The following is an 18,924-nucleotide window of genomic DNA, read 5'->3' as shown; positions in this document are numbered from 1 at the left end:
TTAACTAGAGTCTGCTTATGTGTTTGTGTTTCCTGGTTCCGCTAGTAATTTGTCACTGATGTGTTGCACTGATTTTATTTTTATTTTATTCCATAAATGATGACTTTATGGTTATTGGTGGAAAAACAATCTCAACAGGAAATGAAGTGTGCTGACAGGTTTAGATGAATGACAAAAAGTCAAAAGTATTTTGTGTCCTTTGATATGTGCGTACTTGTTATTTATAACGACACTGTATTCATTAGTGTTACAGAATGTGCTGCTTCAAGTGCAAATTAGGTTTTTAACTGTGGTTAATAGTTGACAGTCAAGTGAGTGTAATATACCTCATTTTGTTGTGGTGATGGACTGGACAGCCTGAAGTGTTTTGTTATGTATCTCCTGATTTATTAAACCTTGTCTCAGTGCTGCTGCTAAAGCTGAAGTCAACACACTGATGAAGGTGATGGTGGTGAACACCATGACTGCTGTTTAATTTCTGGTGATGATGATGAAAGATTAAAATGTCTCGTGTTGACACTGAAATATTGGAGGAACTGAGGAAGATGATTAGATTAAAAGCAGCCTTTAATCAAAGTAGTCTTGTACTGCATTGACCGAAATAATAATGTTAAAGGTAGGGTTGGACATCCTGGAGAAACAGTTAGAGCAGGCTACGTTTTGAATTCAAAAGTCCAAGCCCCTTTCTTCAGACTTCCCTCGGAGAAGAAGAAAAGAAAAGCATACTCTTTATTCACATTCAATGAACATTTTGACACTTAACATGGTCTACAGCGCTGGACACTTTAGCATTGCTCTGCTGACTGGGCTCATTTCTGCACTGATTAAGATGGAATATCACATACACTAAAACTAGGCCTGTCCGTTCCACAGCTGACTGACATTTTTCATTCTTGTGACAACGCATTCATTAATTGGTTACAATCGGGTTGTGAAGAGGATTTTAAAGGTGACATCGAATGCTTGTATCGCACATATATGTTAGTTATGGAGGTCTACTTACATATATTAACTTGTTTTCATGGTTAAAAACCTCCTAGTCGCTGCAAACGAGCCGATCAAAATATCTCCTCACTGACGCTCTCGTCAGCCACGCTGTTTCAGACCAAAACCACACCCCCAGAACGTGGACTGTGTTGTGATTGGCCAGCCAACGAGAGCTTTCCCACTGTCCTGTGATTGGCCAGGTACCTGGAAGTGACGTAATTGGTAGGCCAGCTCTCAGATACACAGCTCCCCCTCTGGCACGGTGGATGCTCTGCATCTCAGCAGCTACAACGAGAGTAGTTCTTCTTCTGCGGTTGAATGTACGCAACCGGATGTGCCCGGACTAGTGCCCGCACTAGGAGGCGCTACGGTGGTGAGAGGAGTGGTGAGGTTTTCTGATGACATCATCAGCATAGGGAAGTGCTGATCCGCTTTGCAGAGCCCAGGAAAACAATAAAACCCTATTTTCTCAGCAGTGGCTGAACTGTTTGTTCTGAAACTTTAGGGTTTCATAAAAGAGGTAATGATGCAGTTTCACACACAAACGCAGAATTAATTGGAGCTTCCGGTCTATGTCGCCTTTAAGCAATACAGTAAAAAAAAAAAATGCTCCAGAAAATGTTCTCCCACCCTACTTTTAATAATAAAAAAACTGTTTTTTACAGTACATTTGTATCCATGATGGTCTCTAGAAAGTTTTCCATTCATTGCATCTATTTTGGGCAGTTGAAGCTGCAGTGCATGTTGTTCACATTAGGGACGGCTCCATGCCAATATCACTTGAGTGTCCAATGATACTGTACTGAGTCTATCACAGGCTTACTCATCACTTTATTCATATGATATTTAAAGCTGCTGTGTGTATCTTTGTTGTTGCTGATGTTATTATTCTGCCTCTGTTTGGTCCTCGTGACCAGAAACGATTTGTATGCTGCGTTCCCCCTCTGAAAATGGGCTCTGGGCTCTGTCTTGTAATGCTGTCAGACCTGACTGAGGCCGGCAGCCCCGGTGTTGTGTTTGTGGTCGCTGGGTGACACAAGATGTAAACATTCTTACACTGGGAAACACAGAGGGAGTCAAGAGCTTTGTGTGAACTCATTTGATATTGGTGTGAATATAATATAATAATATAATATAATGTTTCGATTTAAAACGTGTGCACTGTCACTCTCTGTTGGTTTAAACACACACACACAGGGGGGCAAAGGTCAAGGTAAAAGTGGCCTCACAAGACACATTTGTCCTATTGAATATTAAAATCTTTTTATGTCAACATGTGCAATGTTATATGAGTCTGTAAAAGAAATACTGCAGGCTGAAAGTACAACTGCTCAGCCGCTACAGTGCATCATAAGACTTTATATCCAGAGCTACTGTGACTGTTTCCTCGTCAGAGCCAAGTGATTGTTCAGTTCACACCACAGTGCAGGTGGTAATGAAACAACGTCAGAGGCAGACTGATATGGCCTCAGCGGTAACTGGCTGATATTCTGTACACTGATTCCCGCCACAGGGGCTACTGATTATCTTCGGGTGGGTGGCACTGACCACAGCGCATGGCTTAATCATGGCTGGCCTCAGCCCACTCACTCAACTGACCTCCCCATGTGAGCGGTGAACCACAAACTGCGAGTGACAAGTGGACACCTCGCTCTGCAAAAACATAGGAATGTTTGTCATTTTTCCTCTCTCTCTCCCTCTCCCTCTCTCTCTCTCCCTCCCTCTCTCTCTCTCTCTCTCTCCATCTCTCTCTCTCTCTCTCTCTCTCTCTCTCCATCTCTCTCTCTCTCTCTCTCTCTCTCTCCCTCTCTCTCTGATAACGCTTTGACGAGGACTCAAACGAGGTTTAAAGACGACCCCGGAAAGTCAGTGACATATTTTTCTATGAAGTTCATGATCCCTTTTGTGTAACGTATACGGTGCAGTGAGTGTTACCCTTCTTTTTAAAGGAGCTGTATGTAAGAAATGTTTTGTTTTTAGTCATGAAATGACCACTAATTACAATGGTGCAGCCAATTCATTGTAAATGTAAGAGGAGTTCCTCATAGTTCCACATTTTGGTTCAACAAACTTGGGTCTCTGGGGAGGAGGCAGTTCCCAAGAGAAATATGGGATGGCAATCCCCTTTTTAAACCCTTTTTTTAAACTCTGTTTGCATGTCGTACATACATTATTTAAATGTGTAAAAGAAAAAATGCAATATCTTATTTGACAGGTGAGCCTCAAAATAAATGTAAAAGATGTGGAAAAGCCAGTGACAGCAAAGAACCTGTTATTTTTATTTATTTATTATTATTTTTTTTTTGCTATTTTTGCCTGAAAACACATCATAATGCACACATGACTCAGCAGGGGGGCCTCCTCACCCGAGACAAGCCAGTCATGTTGTTCATTTGCTTTATGTGTCATCCAAACACCAAAATACAAGACCCTGCAGGCTTTGGCCTCAACATCTGAATGACATGTGGGTGAATGTGTCACACATGTACCCATGCTTTCCATACTCCTTGACTTTTATTCCACCTCCACTTTCTGTCCCATGTGTCTCATAGGTGACTGTGTACGCGAGGAAATGGGATGTGCTATGTCAGTGAAGTGGCTGCTAAAATAGGATCTGAAAAGTAATGTCTATGCACAGGACTCTCTCAGTTTGGATGGTGGAGAGTAAATAAAAGGAGGGATTTCAGGCACAGGTCCAGAACTTTTGTCTTTAATGAGGACAGTATTTCAGGAAAGTGTCCCTGATCCAGGACCTTGACATGGTCTTCCTAGAAAACCTTACTGGATCATGGCCTCTATTAATAAATAATGAATCACTATCAGGTAATCTTGTTCTCTAAAAGGTTCTAAGGAATTAAATTGTCCCTCTTGATTGTGATCAATACAATCAGTGCAGACACCTGTGTGTGTGTATGTGAGGCCTTTGATTTGTTTGAAAAGCATATCTGAGAGAGCCAAAAAAGAACACGTATAAGTCTCTGTGGTCTAATTATTTTTTTTATCCCAACTACATATTATCTTCTAAACCACCCACCATCACACTTTAATAAACCCAGAGCTCCTGCTTGTACCAGCTGTGCGCGATGATGACTCACAGCAAAACAAAGTGAATTGCATAATAATCCCTTACTGCACAAGATAATTATACAAGTGCGGCAAACGTAAGACACACCGACGGTACGCGTTCGTTTGTTAAAGATAATGGATGTTTACACTAAACCATTGTCCTTGTTATTCTACTGTTCAATGTCATCCGACTCTTCATATTTCATATTTATACTTTCTTGAGAACAATATGCAGTGAGCGCGATGTTGTCATTACCAGTAGGCAGGATGATCAAAAGTCTGAAAATCAGCTTGACGTTGCATGAAAGTTAAGTTTCCGTCACGTTTTCGACAAAACAAGAGATTCAAACCACACAGATAAATTCTGTTTCTTTGCTCATTTACACTGTCTAATTAACCCCAGCTTTGCAAATGAATACATAAATTACATAACTTTTTTTTTTTTTTTTCCCGACAACCCTCCCTCTCTTTGTTAATCTGGTTGTCGTCTTTGAAGTCCGCTGAGCCCACAGTGAGTCTAATCTGTCCTCTGAGGCTCTGGAGCAGCCGAGGGCAGCGAGGTTAAGAACTGGTTTACCAACGCCGCATGGCGACTCACTCCTGTGATATCCAGGCCGGCACTGCAGCACTTCAAAGGCTGGACCAACTTCTGAAGAAGCGTTGGCCTTTCAACTGCTGGCAAGGGCAACCGGTGACTGTGTCTTCCCACACATCTGCACGCTATCACAGCTGCAGGGTGTGCAGCAGGACCACACCTCCCCCCATCCTGCCCTGACCCACACCCACCTACACTCAAAGGGATCGTCTGCAGTCCATATGAGAGAGGCTTGGGTCTTAATTTGTCTCAAAGATTCTGACTGTACATCCGTTGTTTCTATTATTTTTCAAAGATGGCAAAGTGTTGTGGTCCAAATTGTGACATCTTTGCATCACGACGCGAATATTTTACAGCCATATCTTGTTGAACGAAATCATTTTCAAGTCATGGTAAATTAAATACAACTTCAAAAAACATTTAAATATAAATCTGAACTAAAAAGTTGTGAAAATTCTGTTTGGCAACACAAAAAATCTCCCACTATCTTTGTGAAACACTGCTATAATTCAATCAACACATCACTTGTTCCACTCATTGGCCACATTTAACAATCCCAATATTACCTGGGCAATCAAATGTATGTAAGGTACATTTAGTTAATTTAACACATCAGAAACACTTTGAATTGTCCAATATCTTGCATACAAGCACAACTGCTGCACAGAATCTCCCCTCAGTTGTGTTAAAAATGGCTTCCGTGTGCAAAATCCATGACAGGGACCTCACAGCTGCTGCAGATCAGTGCCAGTGTCTGCCCTTTTACCTCCGAGGCTTTCTAAACTGGGCCACTTCTTTGCCTCCCCCTTTTTTCATTTGAATGCTGAATTCTCAGAGGAAGTCAAGTCAACAATGAGGTAGAATTTGAAAAAATTCAGAGATCTGAGGCTCTGGTAAACATTCAAGTACGCTGCAAAATGGTTATGTCTTCAAGAAGTCAGGAAGAAAGCAGTGTTGTGAGGTTGCATGTTGGCCACAGCTCATGGTTACTTGTTTTTTTGGCAGTGCTGTGGGGATGGCAGTTGATCTGACCGTTGGGAGGACTGATATGCTCCAGTTGCACTGACGGTAACGTTAGAAAAGTAATCAGGAAACCAAACGTCTTGGTTTCTGATCCCTGTGGACTGTTTTTTTGTTCATGGACTTTTAGCAACATTAGCTCGACATGCCTCTTTTGTTTCATGCTACTTAAGCTTTGTGCTCATGTGCACTGCTTTTTCATTTACTTAATTCTTTCTTACTTTGCACTGTGCCAAATCACCTGTACCATATATGAATATACATACACATATTGCACTTTTCTTCTGTTCATAATTCACTGCAGAATAGAGCTGACTGGACGATAATGATTCTTGCACTCTCAGTGCTGTGAGAAGATGACAGGTGCGTGAGCCTCCAGTCCGTTCAATAACCTTTGTGGGATGAGGCAAAAAAAAGAAAGAAAAGTGGAGGCTTCCTCTAATTGCATGTCGGCCAGAGAGAAGGAAGGTTTTCGTCAGAATAAGCTAGTGATGTGTAAAAGCCCCAGTAGAGCTCTTATAATTAAAGCCTTTCCACGCCGGCACTCGCCAGTTACAGCCCCACTGCTGCGGAAATCAAATGAGATGATGCTTAAAATTAACCAAGGTGATTACAAGTAAGTTATGGGACTGTAATGGGGTTTATTTTCCATTAGGGATGTTCAATCAAGCAGGAGCGAATGTAAAATCATAGTTTGATATTAATTAAGGAGCGGCACCACGGTGCATCAGTCATTACTGCTTTGACTTTATTAATCCATAACAGGCTAACACGTTTACAACATGCATGAGTCGGACGATATATTTGCTTTAATTCTATCCAGCGACGTTCGACATTGATGTGGTTTTCACAAGGTCGTGGAAGAGTCCATGTTAATAGCTGTTTGAATACAGAATATACCTCACAAATTACAAATAGAGCAGGATTTTGAACATCTCTTGTGAAGTGCTTTTTTTTAGAATCACAGCCATAACTATCTGTGTAACATCCCACAGCTGACACGGCATGTCGGAGCAAATCCCAAACCCTTGAGTGCTGCCTGCAGAGCTCAGAGACAAGAGTGTGTTGGCACAGATCTGGGGAAGACTTCATAAAATATAAAAAATATACTGCTGCAGTGAAGTTTCCCCAAAGTGCAATGCCCTGTATAATTCTTAAAGAGTTGCCCATGCAACAATCAAAGAAGGAGGACCAGACAGGGGAGAACGTCCACTTTTAAATGAACCAATAGTAAGATCAACACATGTTCAATTTGTGTAAACTTATAGTCTTTATTTAATAACTTGACAAACCAGAGTTTATAAGAAACAAATCAGTGACACACAAAGAAGCCACTATGTCCAATATTTAAAAGAATAAAAAAAAAAAAAATTGCACAAATGCAGGTTAAAGTTTTGTAATGGTTTACGTAGCTGTGTTACATAAGTTATTACGTATGTACATCATAACAGTAATGACTGTAATGCGAAGATAAAACCTCTATCTGTAGCTTATAATTTTATTTTATCTTAAAAAAATGTGTGTTTATAGTAGTGATGTTGTGATGTCTTAAAGGTGCAGTGTGTAAAATCTAGCAATGAATTAATGGTGAAGTTACGTCCTTTCCTTTTAAGAGTGTTTTAAAAACCTGTATAGCTTTAAGTTTGTATCAAAACTTGAGGTTAAAATATGTTTTGGTCGTCCAAAAACACAGTGGCCAATAATGGCAGCCTCAGTACGATCCGTTTATATAGGATCTTCAATTTCTTCCAATTAATGAAAATAATGTCACCAGAATTTTGCACACTGGACCTTTATGGATCCAAGAAAAGAGGTTTAACAAACTCTTCACAGGATTCAGACAGTGGATATTATAACACAAGTTCAAAGATGAAATTTGTGATGAGCTTAAAAACCACCCACCCACCCCAAACAAAGTAACCCCTTTAAATTACCCACAGTTTTGAAATTTTAAAGTAATTTCTTTGACAGCTCTGTGAAGGAATCTGACAGAGGTCCAGTCCCAGGGCTGGAGTTCTCTGCAGTCTGATCTGAGCTCTCGTACGGACATTAAGTCCCCAGACGTCTTTGTCTGGACCTGCGGGCTTGGAGTTGCCTCATGGGCAGTCTGATGGGCTGCTTGTTGAATCTTTCCATGATTTCTTTAATTCGTGACAGGTTGGTGCGGCCGATGGTGAAGTCGCACCTGGTGGCGCCCATCTCGTAGCCCACTTCGCACTTCTTGCTGGTGAAGCTGTAGCCCAAGGCCCTGGCTGTTACTTTGTACTCTCCGGGATTCAGCAAGCGCCAGTAGTCGCCATCAGCAGCTGGAAACACACACAGGGATATTTTACCAGTGTACTTGAGAGGCTATTATCAATTAGATATGGTGGGGATTGAACCCGTGTCCACTTACATGTGGAGCATGCACTCATCCACTGAGCCACACAATAATCAATGGCTGACATTGCTCAATGCATGTGAGTAGAAGTGAATATGACAGTGGCAACATGGCGGATCGCATTAACCTTTTAACACCGAGCGTATCGCAGACAACATGTTTGCACAAATGCACTTTGCATCGCCGTAATTACGTGACGGTTTGTGCTATCGGAAAAATCCCAACGGTTTCTGAAAGCTGAGACGTTGCCCGTGAAAGCCAGCATGTGGTTGTAATGGTGATTTCACTCGCACTGTTGCAGGAAGCCAGCAAATCAGCGTCTTTGTCGCCAGAACCGGAAAGGGGAAAAGTGGGAAAAAGCAGCTGTACATAGTTTCCATTTTTAGGCCTTGGTTTTTACACACTGAGATGAAAACCTAAATTTTTTGTACTGTTCAAAAATGTGGTGTTCATGTACAACTACAGTGTTTTTTTTTTTAAATAGAATGTTTAGTTTTTCTTCATTTTAAATTGTTAATACACCATTTTAACATGCAATAAATTGTCAATGTAAATAGATGCCAGAGAAACCAGAACCACACACACAATAAATGACAATATGGGTTAGGGTTATGATATAACAGATTATTTTCAGTAGTTTAACAAGGATGTTTTTTAGATTTAGACATTTTTGAGATTTAGATTGTGACTTTAATTAAAGTTTAACTTCACCTTTGACTCCCAACAACACAAAATATGTAATTAATCTGACATAATCTAGAAAATAAACAAAAAATAACCTGTAAACTTGACATTGGCTAATTTACAATAGCGTATCTTTAATAGATCTCCTAAAACTTTAATAGATTTAGTTGGTTTTACTTTGTGAAAAGTAAGTCAGGAAGAATTAGTAAAGTTAATTCAAAACAAATGATTGTATTTCCATAAGCAGATTTAATTATGGGCATCACTATTAGTACTTTCTCTCTACAACGTTTTACTATAATATCCTTGTGGGTTTTACCTATGAAGGGCAAAGCACACATTAAATTCCACATTACACATAAACGTCACAAAACTCCTTAATCTAAACTATATATAAAAACCCTAAAATAAAACTTCTGGAGAGTTCTTAGTGTTCTACCTTTGCTCTTTATCCCTACTGAGAATTTTAAAAATAGCTCTGCATTGTCATGTTGGATTTCCTTGGTCTCGCAGAGCTGAGCACGAATGCGCTCGTGGTGTATTTGCAGCCTATGACTCACTCATAAGAACAACAGTGTTGTTTCCTTCCAGTCAACCAAACACCCACCTGACACGTTTGAACGAACACTGAGGCAAATTAAATGTGACAGCAGGTCTGTCGGTGCAGCTGAGCTACAGTCGATCCCAGCGCTTGCATTACGGACATCTGCGCTCACATTACTCACAAGCAGATGACAGAAGGGCAATCTAATTGTTTCCTGAAATGCAATATATATTTATAAAATGCTAATGAGCGAATGACTTTTCTGTCGTCTAAACATCCGATACGGGAGTTTAGACGACGCTCCGAAGCTACCTGTCCAGCCTTTTCGGACTGCAGTCGATGTATGCTGATGAAAGGATTACTTTCTGTGTATAATGGATCATCAGCTCCGAAACAATAATAACAAAATAAAAGTATGGAAACTTTCATCTGCAAAAGTAACATTTGTAAGATGAGGACGTATTCTCAGTTTCAGTAATTATGACTAATGTCATTGTGGACATTCAATTTCACGCTCTAAGTACAAAACCGCTTTGGCTCTGCTCAGCGGAGATTTCTTCTCGGATACACAATCAATAATCAAATTCAAAGCAGAAGCCTCGATGACACTCGATATGACTTTGAATTAAGTCACACGCATGAAATGCTTTATTTAGCCTTCAAATGCTCACAGAGTGACTCAGGCAAGTCCATGAGTCCTGATGTAACTTCTGCTGCTTTGATTGTAATGTCTGAGCTTGTATCCACACACACACACACACACACACAGACATACATATGCTGGGCACGTGTGAATGTGTGTGAAAGGGTGAATGGGTGTCGTGTAAGCCTTTAAGGCCCTGGTATACCAAAGTGTACATCGCAATGCGCGGACCCTGGTATACTCCCTCGTCAGGATCCTGTAGTATGTCACTTCACCATCGGGTGGCGCAGGGAATAGGACGCAGTCCTACCAAAGAAGAAGAGGACGATGCTGCAGCTCCCATGGACGTGTCTGGTCGAATGCCCGTCGGGCAGGGGAGTCGGGCGGTTCGAGGCTATCCTTGGCGGCTTCTTGCGAAATATTTTTTCTGCTTGGTGAGCGGGGCCAACACACTCTTTGCGCACGGTTCCAAAATCTAGGCTGCATGCGCGGACCCAACGCGCACCATGCACGAAAGTTTACCGGGGCCTTAAAGCAGATTTGAGTGGTCATAAAGACAAGAAATAAATACAGACTATTTACCATGTCAGTGATTACTTCAAATTACCAATAACTAGCTGGAAATATAACAGAAATCACATCTTGTGATATTTTTACCTGTACGGATATCGTGGCTGATGCCCTCCACAGAGATGGTGGCGTTGGCTATTCCACGACCTTGCAGGTCCCTCACTACACCTTTGATCCCGCGATGCACCTGCACACGAAAAGCATGACCTGTGCAGCCATGTGTGAATCCTGCCCTAAGTGTACCCCATTAACGGCTACTGCATATTTTAACATAATATATATTACACAAAGTGATGGCATGTTGTATAATTTGCGATGCATAATGTATGCTCTGCAGTTTAACAGCATGGTAAAACATGTCCCTCCTCATCCAGCATCAATATTTAAATAAAGGCTTCCTGCCTGGGGTCGTATCCTCTGAAGCACACATCACAAGATTAAATAAAACATAACAGGACATGTCTGTCACAGTTCAAACATCTGAAAGAAAGGCTGAGAATGCAGCCTTGAACCTGAAAGACTTCTGTAACTCTCAGTCCTCTATAATGCACCGTTTAGTTATGTAATGGCATACAGGTAAGTTAGGTTTTTGGCAGGATCATGCGTTGCTAATGTCCAGTACTGTGCACACATTTTATGCAGTTGTTGACTGCTTTCAAAAATAACAATTTGAATTGTTTCTTGTTTTATAAAATGACTATTTTAAAATGTATGAACTAGGGCCAAAAAAGCAGTTAGCCATCAGGGGGCGACACCACTGTTTGAATGGAAGTCTTTGGGAAAATGAGCCTACTTCTCCCTTGATTTGTAAGTGAACATTTTCACTTTCACTTAATGATCCTCTAATAATAAAGTGTATAATGAATTCTCTGTAATGATGATATTATAGTCAACTCAAGCTAGTCCTGTTGCCTTTAACTCATGATGACTCAAATGTTGATATGAGGATCCAATTGATTCCTATTTGCTTTTTAGGTATTTAAACGTTTAAATACGTCTCATGATGTTTGGAGTATGTGATCAACTACTGAGGTATTGACACATACTAGATAAGAACTCCAGAGGAGCACAAGACCACAGGAACCAGACTAACTCCAGACTAATGAAAAAACGACTTGTCTGCTTGTGTATTTTCTTGAGTTGCGTGGGCCTCATTCGCCTCTGTACCTGCTCCATGAAGACCAGAAGAGACTCGCGATTGTTCTCCCACTCCTCGGGCAGCTCGCTCTCATGAGGGAATTTGTCACAGCCCACGTACATCGACAACTCAAAGCAGTTGGTGTGCAAATAGCTGAAATCATTCATACCTGCCGAGAGAGAGAAGAACTCATACAGCAAAGGCCAGCGTCAACTCAAGTCAGCACTCTGCTGGGTTCAATATGCAGATGTGGGTGTTAAAACAAAGAGCTCAAAGCGATTCCTGCAAGACACAGTGTTATATACAGTGTTATATATATATATATATATATATATATATATATATATATAAGTGTTATAGCTATGGACACTAACTGCCAGCTGCAGTATGCCAGGACGCCCCGTTGATGGTGCCGTCCTCCTTGGCGAAGTCCTCTGTGTGGCAGACACGTCGACTGGCATCAGTCATCAGGCGGTGGGTGGATGCATAAGAGAAGGCCAGCCAGCGGAAGACGTGGTCATCCGGGGTGGGGGTCTGCTCCCTGCTCACTCCCTGGGAGCGAGTTTTGTCGTATGGGAAGGTCACCACCAGCTCTCCTCCCTGGAGGTTGCCACCCAGCACAAAGGGTATCTTCTCCATCCACGCTATCAGTGCCCTCGTCTCCAAGGCAACCTACAGGGGAGAGGGGAGGATGATGTTGTTCATCCACTCATCTCAGTTGCATCATTGCTGAGTGAACGCCCTCACAGTGACAACAGTTTCAGTGCAATGTGCACACGAGGGAGAGGGATTAAGCATCAAAGGTTGTACCACACCACGTCTGTGCTCGAAGCGAATTCCACTATTCCACAAATATTTCTATTTTACAATCTGGAAATTCATCCACTGATGGGGCTGATATAATTAAGCAGTAGTTGAGCTGTTCAGTGAGGCAGGTGTGGACAGTTATCACAGCTTCCTGAACACAGACGGGGGATCCCAGCTCTACAAGCAGCAGCAGCAGCAGCAGCAGCAGCATCTATTCTGGAGGCTCTATGTGACTCACTCAGGGCTCTCAGTAACGTCAAAACACTCGTGAGGAGGAGCTTTAAATAGATCACTGGGGATATTTCAGCTCACAAGCCTCTTCGTCACGAATAGCAAATGCGCCCACTTCTCCCAAAAATAGATTGCACATGGCTGGTTTTTCATGCCCTTTTTTTAGCAAGCGGATGTTCTCTGCTCTGGGATTTGTTTCTTAAACTGGAAGAGGCACCAGACATGGACAGGGACACAGAGTTATAATTTGCCAGCAATGGATGCAGTCAATGGAAGATATAATTTGATGCCATTGTAAAGAGTTGAAATCCAAATACTTGCTTGTTGGGAAGCGGAAACATAGACAGTGAATGAACTGAAACTTTCAGACTCACTGAGGCATTTGAGGACAGGTACCACTCAGGGATGGGCACGTGGTGGTTGAACACTTTGCGTGGGATCCATTTCTTGGCCTCGGCTTCCCACAGTATGGAGTTGAGATCGGGGAAGTTATGATGTATGTCTATTCCATCGGCACTCCATCGACCCAGAGACCAACCACTGAGCTCCGAACCCTGGATACAAAATAATTAACATTTCCATGCAGGAAAATGGCTGTGACAAAAAAGAAAAAATAACTATGTTTTTTTTACGCAGGGTTAGTGAAAGTCAACTCAACATTAGAGCAGCCAGGGAATTGTGACGTGAGTTTTCATTCTCAGTGACCCTCTTACATTACACATAGTCATTTGATTCAACCTCAGTATAATCAGCCACAACCAAACATGATCATTTGAGCTGCCCTTTTGCTCTCCTATCTCTTTGAACCGTGAGGTACATGGGAATAAGTTGTATGCTGCACCATTAGTGTCACAGTGCACGTTCACATTAGGTCAGCAAATTACATGAAATCATGGACTGTGTAAAAGGCAGAGCTCTCACCAGGCTCTGTCCATTACACTTTGTAAATCTAGCCTAAAACATATTTTCATTTGATAGTGCTTTAACTACAATACACTAACATCACAAGGTATATTTATACATTTATTTTCTTTCTATTTTTAATCCTCACTGCCAGACAAAAAGAGCATTTATGCATCATGATGCTGGTGGACCAGCATATACCAGCGTGGACCAACAAAGACCAGCATAATGATGTTAGAGGACCAGCATAGACCAGTATAGACCAACATGGACCAGCATTGACCAACATAATAATGCTAGAGGACCAGCATAGACCAGCATAGACCAACATGGACCAGCATAGACCAGTATAGACCAACATGGACCAGCATTGACCAACATAATAATGCTAGAGGACCAGCATAGACCAGCACAATGATGCTAGAGGACCAGCATAGACCAGTATAGACCAACATGGACCAGCATAGACCAGTATAGACCAACATAATGATGCTAGAGGACCAGAATAGACCAGCACAATGATGCTAGAGGACCAGCATAGACCAGTATAGACTAACATGGACCAGCATAGACCAGTATAAACCAACATGGACCAACATAATGATGCTGGTGGACCAGCATATACTAGTGTGGACCAGTGTGTATATGTATACATATATGTATATATATACACACACACGTATATACATACAGTATATATATATATATATATATATATATATATGACTCATCAGGACAATGTTTATTTTGATATATTCCAATGTTCTAGTGTGCACCTGCACCACATGTGTTCTCATTTCATCAGGAGAGGAGCTGCCAAACAGATACGGTGCCATTTTCACCAGGGGCCTGCGCCTGATACCAGGTCACTAATGGCCGACCTACCACTTCAAAGGCTCTCTCGTACCCATCGGGATTGACAGATGGCAACAGATGGATTCTGGTCTCTTCCACCAGGTGACGAATGCGCTGGTTGCCAGACAAATACTCCAGGCACATGAACTGCATCAGCAGGAGGAGCAGCTCTCGTCCCAGCACCTCATTACCATGGGAACCTGCTGTGTAACGAAACTCAGGTTCACCTGTTCAATGAGTTTGTTTGGTAAGGGAAGAAACGGGAGGAAAATGAGGATTCACACTGTGCAAAGTGTGATGTGTCTGACATTGTTTTCATTGTAGAACAGTCACGTCCCGTCACTTAAAGAACTTACCAACTTCATGTTCCCCGGGATTGTCGGAGATCTCGATTGCGTACAGCTTGAGGCCAGTCTGGCTCTTTCCTATGTTATAGATCCGGGTGACGTTGGGGCACATTTCATTTACCACCTTCATGAGCTGCGGAGGGTAAATCAAGGAAATATACTGTGAAAGAAGCTGATGTTAAGCCATGTTTTTCTGTGCCACATTTTCATATCTTGAGTGTTCTGACACTGCTGAATCCTCAAATAGTACCATATTATCTCCATTGTTATTGGTGATTTCAAAAATAGCGTCACAGGTGCTGAGACAAAGGCTTTATTTAATATCACTCTGGCAAGTGTGTGTGTGTGTGGTGTGTGTGGGGGGGGGGGGGGGGTCTTGTGTGCTGCAGTCTAGGTAATTACTAAGACAGGCTTGTAGAGAAGATGATTAAAATAACGACGACTCTCATTTGCTCATATGTGCACGAGTGAAGACACGGAGACACGGTGCAGCAGGAGGAAGACTAACAAGCTGTTGAGCACAGAGCAACTGCATTAATGGCAGAAATCTGTGTTTACTCGCACTCCCAGCTGCTGCAGAAGCTATTACCCAGACAGGAGCGATGGGCTTTTAATTAAGTCTGTGCGGAATCTTGATTCTTCTAACCAAGCACACAAACATTAGATTTGTTCGTTTGACAAACGATTGCTCCCAGTTCAATATGGCTCGGCGTTCCCTGGATAAATGTACCAGAAGTGTATTTAGAGTCAATGTCGAACATGCTGTCTACAAGCCTTTTACCATATAACTCCACTGCCTATTTTTTTTTTAGAAAAGGACATTCTTTTAAGCCCTATTTAATTAGATTTGTATTCATTATTCTATATGATTGAGTTTGCTCTGCATTCCATCTTACTTAAATTTACATATTTAAATAGTGTCATATTTTATATTCTTATGTAAGTAACAACAACAAATATTACCATGGGCGTTTATTTAAATTCTTCTATTCTGTTTTATTCTATTCTTGGAAATGTCAAGGTTAGGTAATATGCCATCTTTAATAAAGTGGAAAATATTTCTACTTTCAGCCACTTCATAATGCTGTTCAAAAGTCCAAGCACAGGCAATATCAGTATTCCCAAGGCTATTACATTATAATCAGTGGAGATCTATGAAAAGCACAATCCTTGAGAGAAATCTTTCTCATTCCCCTCATGGGGCATGTCCTTTATTTGAAAAGCCGCGATGGGCTTTTTCCACTCTAAGGTCCCAGCGCAGCACTATTTAAACAGCTGTGGACACGAGAGAGATATGGTACCTGGTGCCTGCGAGGAGAAAAGAAATGTCGGGGTGAAAAAAGGCTTTAGAAGCGGAGTTTTAAAAATACCCCGTGCTTTCTTTGTGAAGGCCTATTGAGGCTGGACACCCTGTGTGACACGCATTAGCCTCACCGGTAACAAAAAAACGGGGCATTTAATTCACTTTGATAATGCCGGGGTAGCGTTTCAAACTGTCACAGCAGAAAGAAAGGCCGCTGTGTTACAATGAGCTATATGGGGCGAGTTTTTTAATTGGAGCAAGTCTCACAGCGGGCCAGAGCAGCAGGTTAGGACACCAGCTGTCGGCTGTTTGGCACGGGGTTTCGCGGCACTCGCAACATTCACATTCACTTGGTCACACTGCACACGGTGACAAATACAGCTGTCCACCTTATTGGTACAAAATGGGCTACTGTTCATGACAAGTATATGAATAAGTAATGACACGAGCCGGGAGATGTCGTGCGCATTCTCATGTGGCTGCATGGCAGCATTTAGTTCACACATTGTTCCTGCAGAGGACACAGTCTGTCTGCCTTTGGCTCTCACTTACTCAAGAAGATTTAATAGCTCCGAGCTTCTGAGCTCTGGTCTCTTTGCTGAATAAGAACTAAGAGGTGCAGGCTGAGATCTGTTGTTTCCCTGTCACCAACGCTCACCTGTCTCATCTCTTTGTAGCTGTGGTGTCTGAAGTCCAAGTCGTCGGACGTTATGACTTCATTGCGCCGGCGGTAGTAATTATTTGGATCTGTGGAGGAAGCAAAGATGCTCACAGTTATTGATATTTAGGAGCGAGATAAGGCAGATGAGGCAATTATTAGAATATACATGCTTTCAGCTATTTGACTAAGAAACATTTTGTCACTTACATGTATTTTTTTTTTCAATTTTGTGGCAAAGTTTTAAGATATTTGAGGAAAGGTCTCACTAAACAGCCGTGTTGTAATGTTACAAAGTACAAATACTTTATTACTGTTCTTAAGTACGTAATTGTTATTTATATTCTGATGAAATCAGAAGAAGAAGAGTTGGTCATGGTCTGTATTTATATAGAGCTTTTCTAGTCTTGATGAGCTGCTTTACACTACGGTTTTGCCATTTGCCCATTCACACACTTCAGTGTTTTGAAGTGCTCAAGGACACATATAGACTAGCAGAGCCAGGAATTTAACCCACAACCTTCCAGTTGAAAGACAACTTGCCCTACCACTGAGCCACCATGGCTCAATCCTAACTCCTCACTTTTTTAATACTTATATCAGAAAATTAAGTACAGTAAATGATACTTTAAGACTTTTAATTAAGTAATATTATAAAAATGTGACTTCAACTTCCACCAAGTAATTTTCTGGTAAGATACTTGTACTTTACTCGAGTAGCCCTTTAAGGTACTTTATACAAGACTGCTAAACAGTTACCCCACAATAACAGGCAATTAAGATTCATACAAGTGAAATTGAAAGGGATAGGTATTATCAAACAGCAAGCATCATCTGTGACTGCAGTGACTGAGAATACTGTAGTATAATCATTTAAAAGTTGTATTAGAGCTTAAAGGAGAGGTCAGTTTGGGTGGATGATTAAACAAACCGACAAATTAAGTATTAATGGGCATTTCAGATTGTAACCTTGTGTTCTTTTCAGATTTGTTTTGCCAAAGTTCTCACTGTGCTCAACTAAAAGCTCTTTTTTCATTCATTCAGCTGGAATTCTTCATGTGTCTGCTTTGTCCATACAAACCCGTCACCTGGCAAAGGACAGCCAAGGATCTCCACTCTCATACAGATGTTTCCACTGTTAAACCAAGAGCGAGGGTTCACTCGGATGTACCGGGCGACCACCGGTGCTGGGAAGATGTTCCGGACTGGGATCTCCTTCTCCCTGTTGGCGGTGAAGATCTACTGAGGCAAACACAGTCAGCCAAACGGTGAAAAAAAAAACAGAAAAACACACACACTGACAAACATGACTGTTAAACCCATTTGTCTTAAGCTATTTTATTTCATTTATTAGTTTATGTCTTGGGCAGTTTAAATCAAACTGACGCAAGCTATTAGAAGCATGGACGTTTCCAACCACCGTGTCGGTGTCCTGTCCACAGCTCATCGTGAAATCGAATGCCTGCCATCAAATGAAATCATCACCATGTCAGGTGTTGCCGAACTGCATTGTGGGTGTGTTGCCTCGCAGAGCGTGCGTCAGAGGTTGAGAAACGTTCAGTCGAATCACATTTATGCATGTTGTAGCTCAAATACTATACAGCCAAAATCAAGTCTGTTCTTGCAAACTTCATTACAAACTCGGTAGGTATATTTATGTTACATTATATGTAATATACTATATAAATATATGAGATATTAATAGAGCAGATGTAACTTTTGGATTTAAAAATAATACTTAAAGTAAGCACAGGGCAATTCAATCTTCATAATTTGATCGACATAACCCAAATATAAATACATATCCATGCACCTGTCAAGAGTCATTATACGATGATTCCATGATGAGTTTATTTTAGGTAATCTCTGCTTCAAAGGTGGAGCAGCAAGTTTGTAACTGAGACGAAATTGCTGTAGGGGCTTTATCTCCCACATTGATGACATCAACCAGCCGAGGGAGTCTACAGTTACGCCGAAATTTCATTTGCGGGGACGTGAACAGCAGTCGGCAGCAGCCGAGATGAGATTTTCCCTCCAAAAAACAACAACAACAACAACACATGAACCTAATGAGAGCTGTACGATGTTCATTGGTGATATCGTTATTTTACATCCGTAATCAGTTGCTCTGTGTTGTTTTTTGTTTTCTTTTTAGGTGTAACTCTGCTTGGTTTATCTGCAGTTACTGGCTTC

General features: G+C 41.5%; 1 protein-coding gene across 1 annotated transcript in view; it reads right to left on the bottom strand.

Moving 5' to 3' along the window:
- Nucleotides 1–6,919: 6,919 nt before the first annotated feature.
- The window catches only part of cpxm2 (carboxypeptidase X (M14 family), member 2), a 28,777-nt gene continuing 16,772 nt past the window's right edge, over nt 6,920–18,924 (bottom strand). Inside the window, 10 exon segments of the mRNA XM_058621641.1 lie at nt 6,920–7,719; nt 7,721–7,974; nt 10,577–10,676; nt 11,657–11,796; nt 12,002–12,299; nt 13,040–13,219; nt 14,454–14,650; nt 14,780–14,903; nt 16,732–16,820; nt 17,820–17,970. Coding sequence (XP_058477624.1) covers nt 7,594–7,719; nt 7,721–7,974; nt 10,577–10,676; nt 11,657–11,796; nt 12,002–12,299; nt 13,040–13,219; nt 14,454–14,650; nt 14,780–14,903; nt 16,732–16,820; nt 17,820–17,970 — 1,659 coding nt within the window. The 3' untranslated portion in view covers nt 6,920–7,593.

The sequence above is a fragment of the Solea solea genome, chromosome 21 (assembly GCF_958295425.1).
Source record: "Solea solea chromosome 21, fSolSol10.1, whole genome shotgun sequence".
NCBI lineage: Eukaryota > Metazoa > Chordata > Actinopteri > Pleuronectiformes > Soleidae > Solea > Solea solea.
This window is presented reverse-complemented; position numbering and strand designations above follow the sequence as displayed.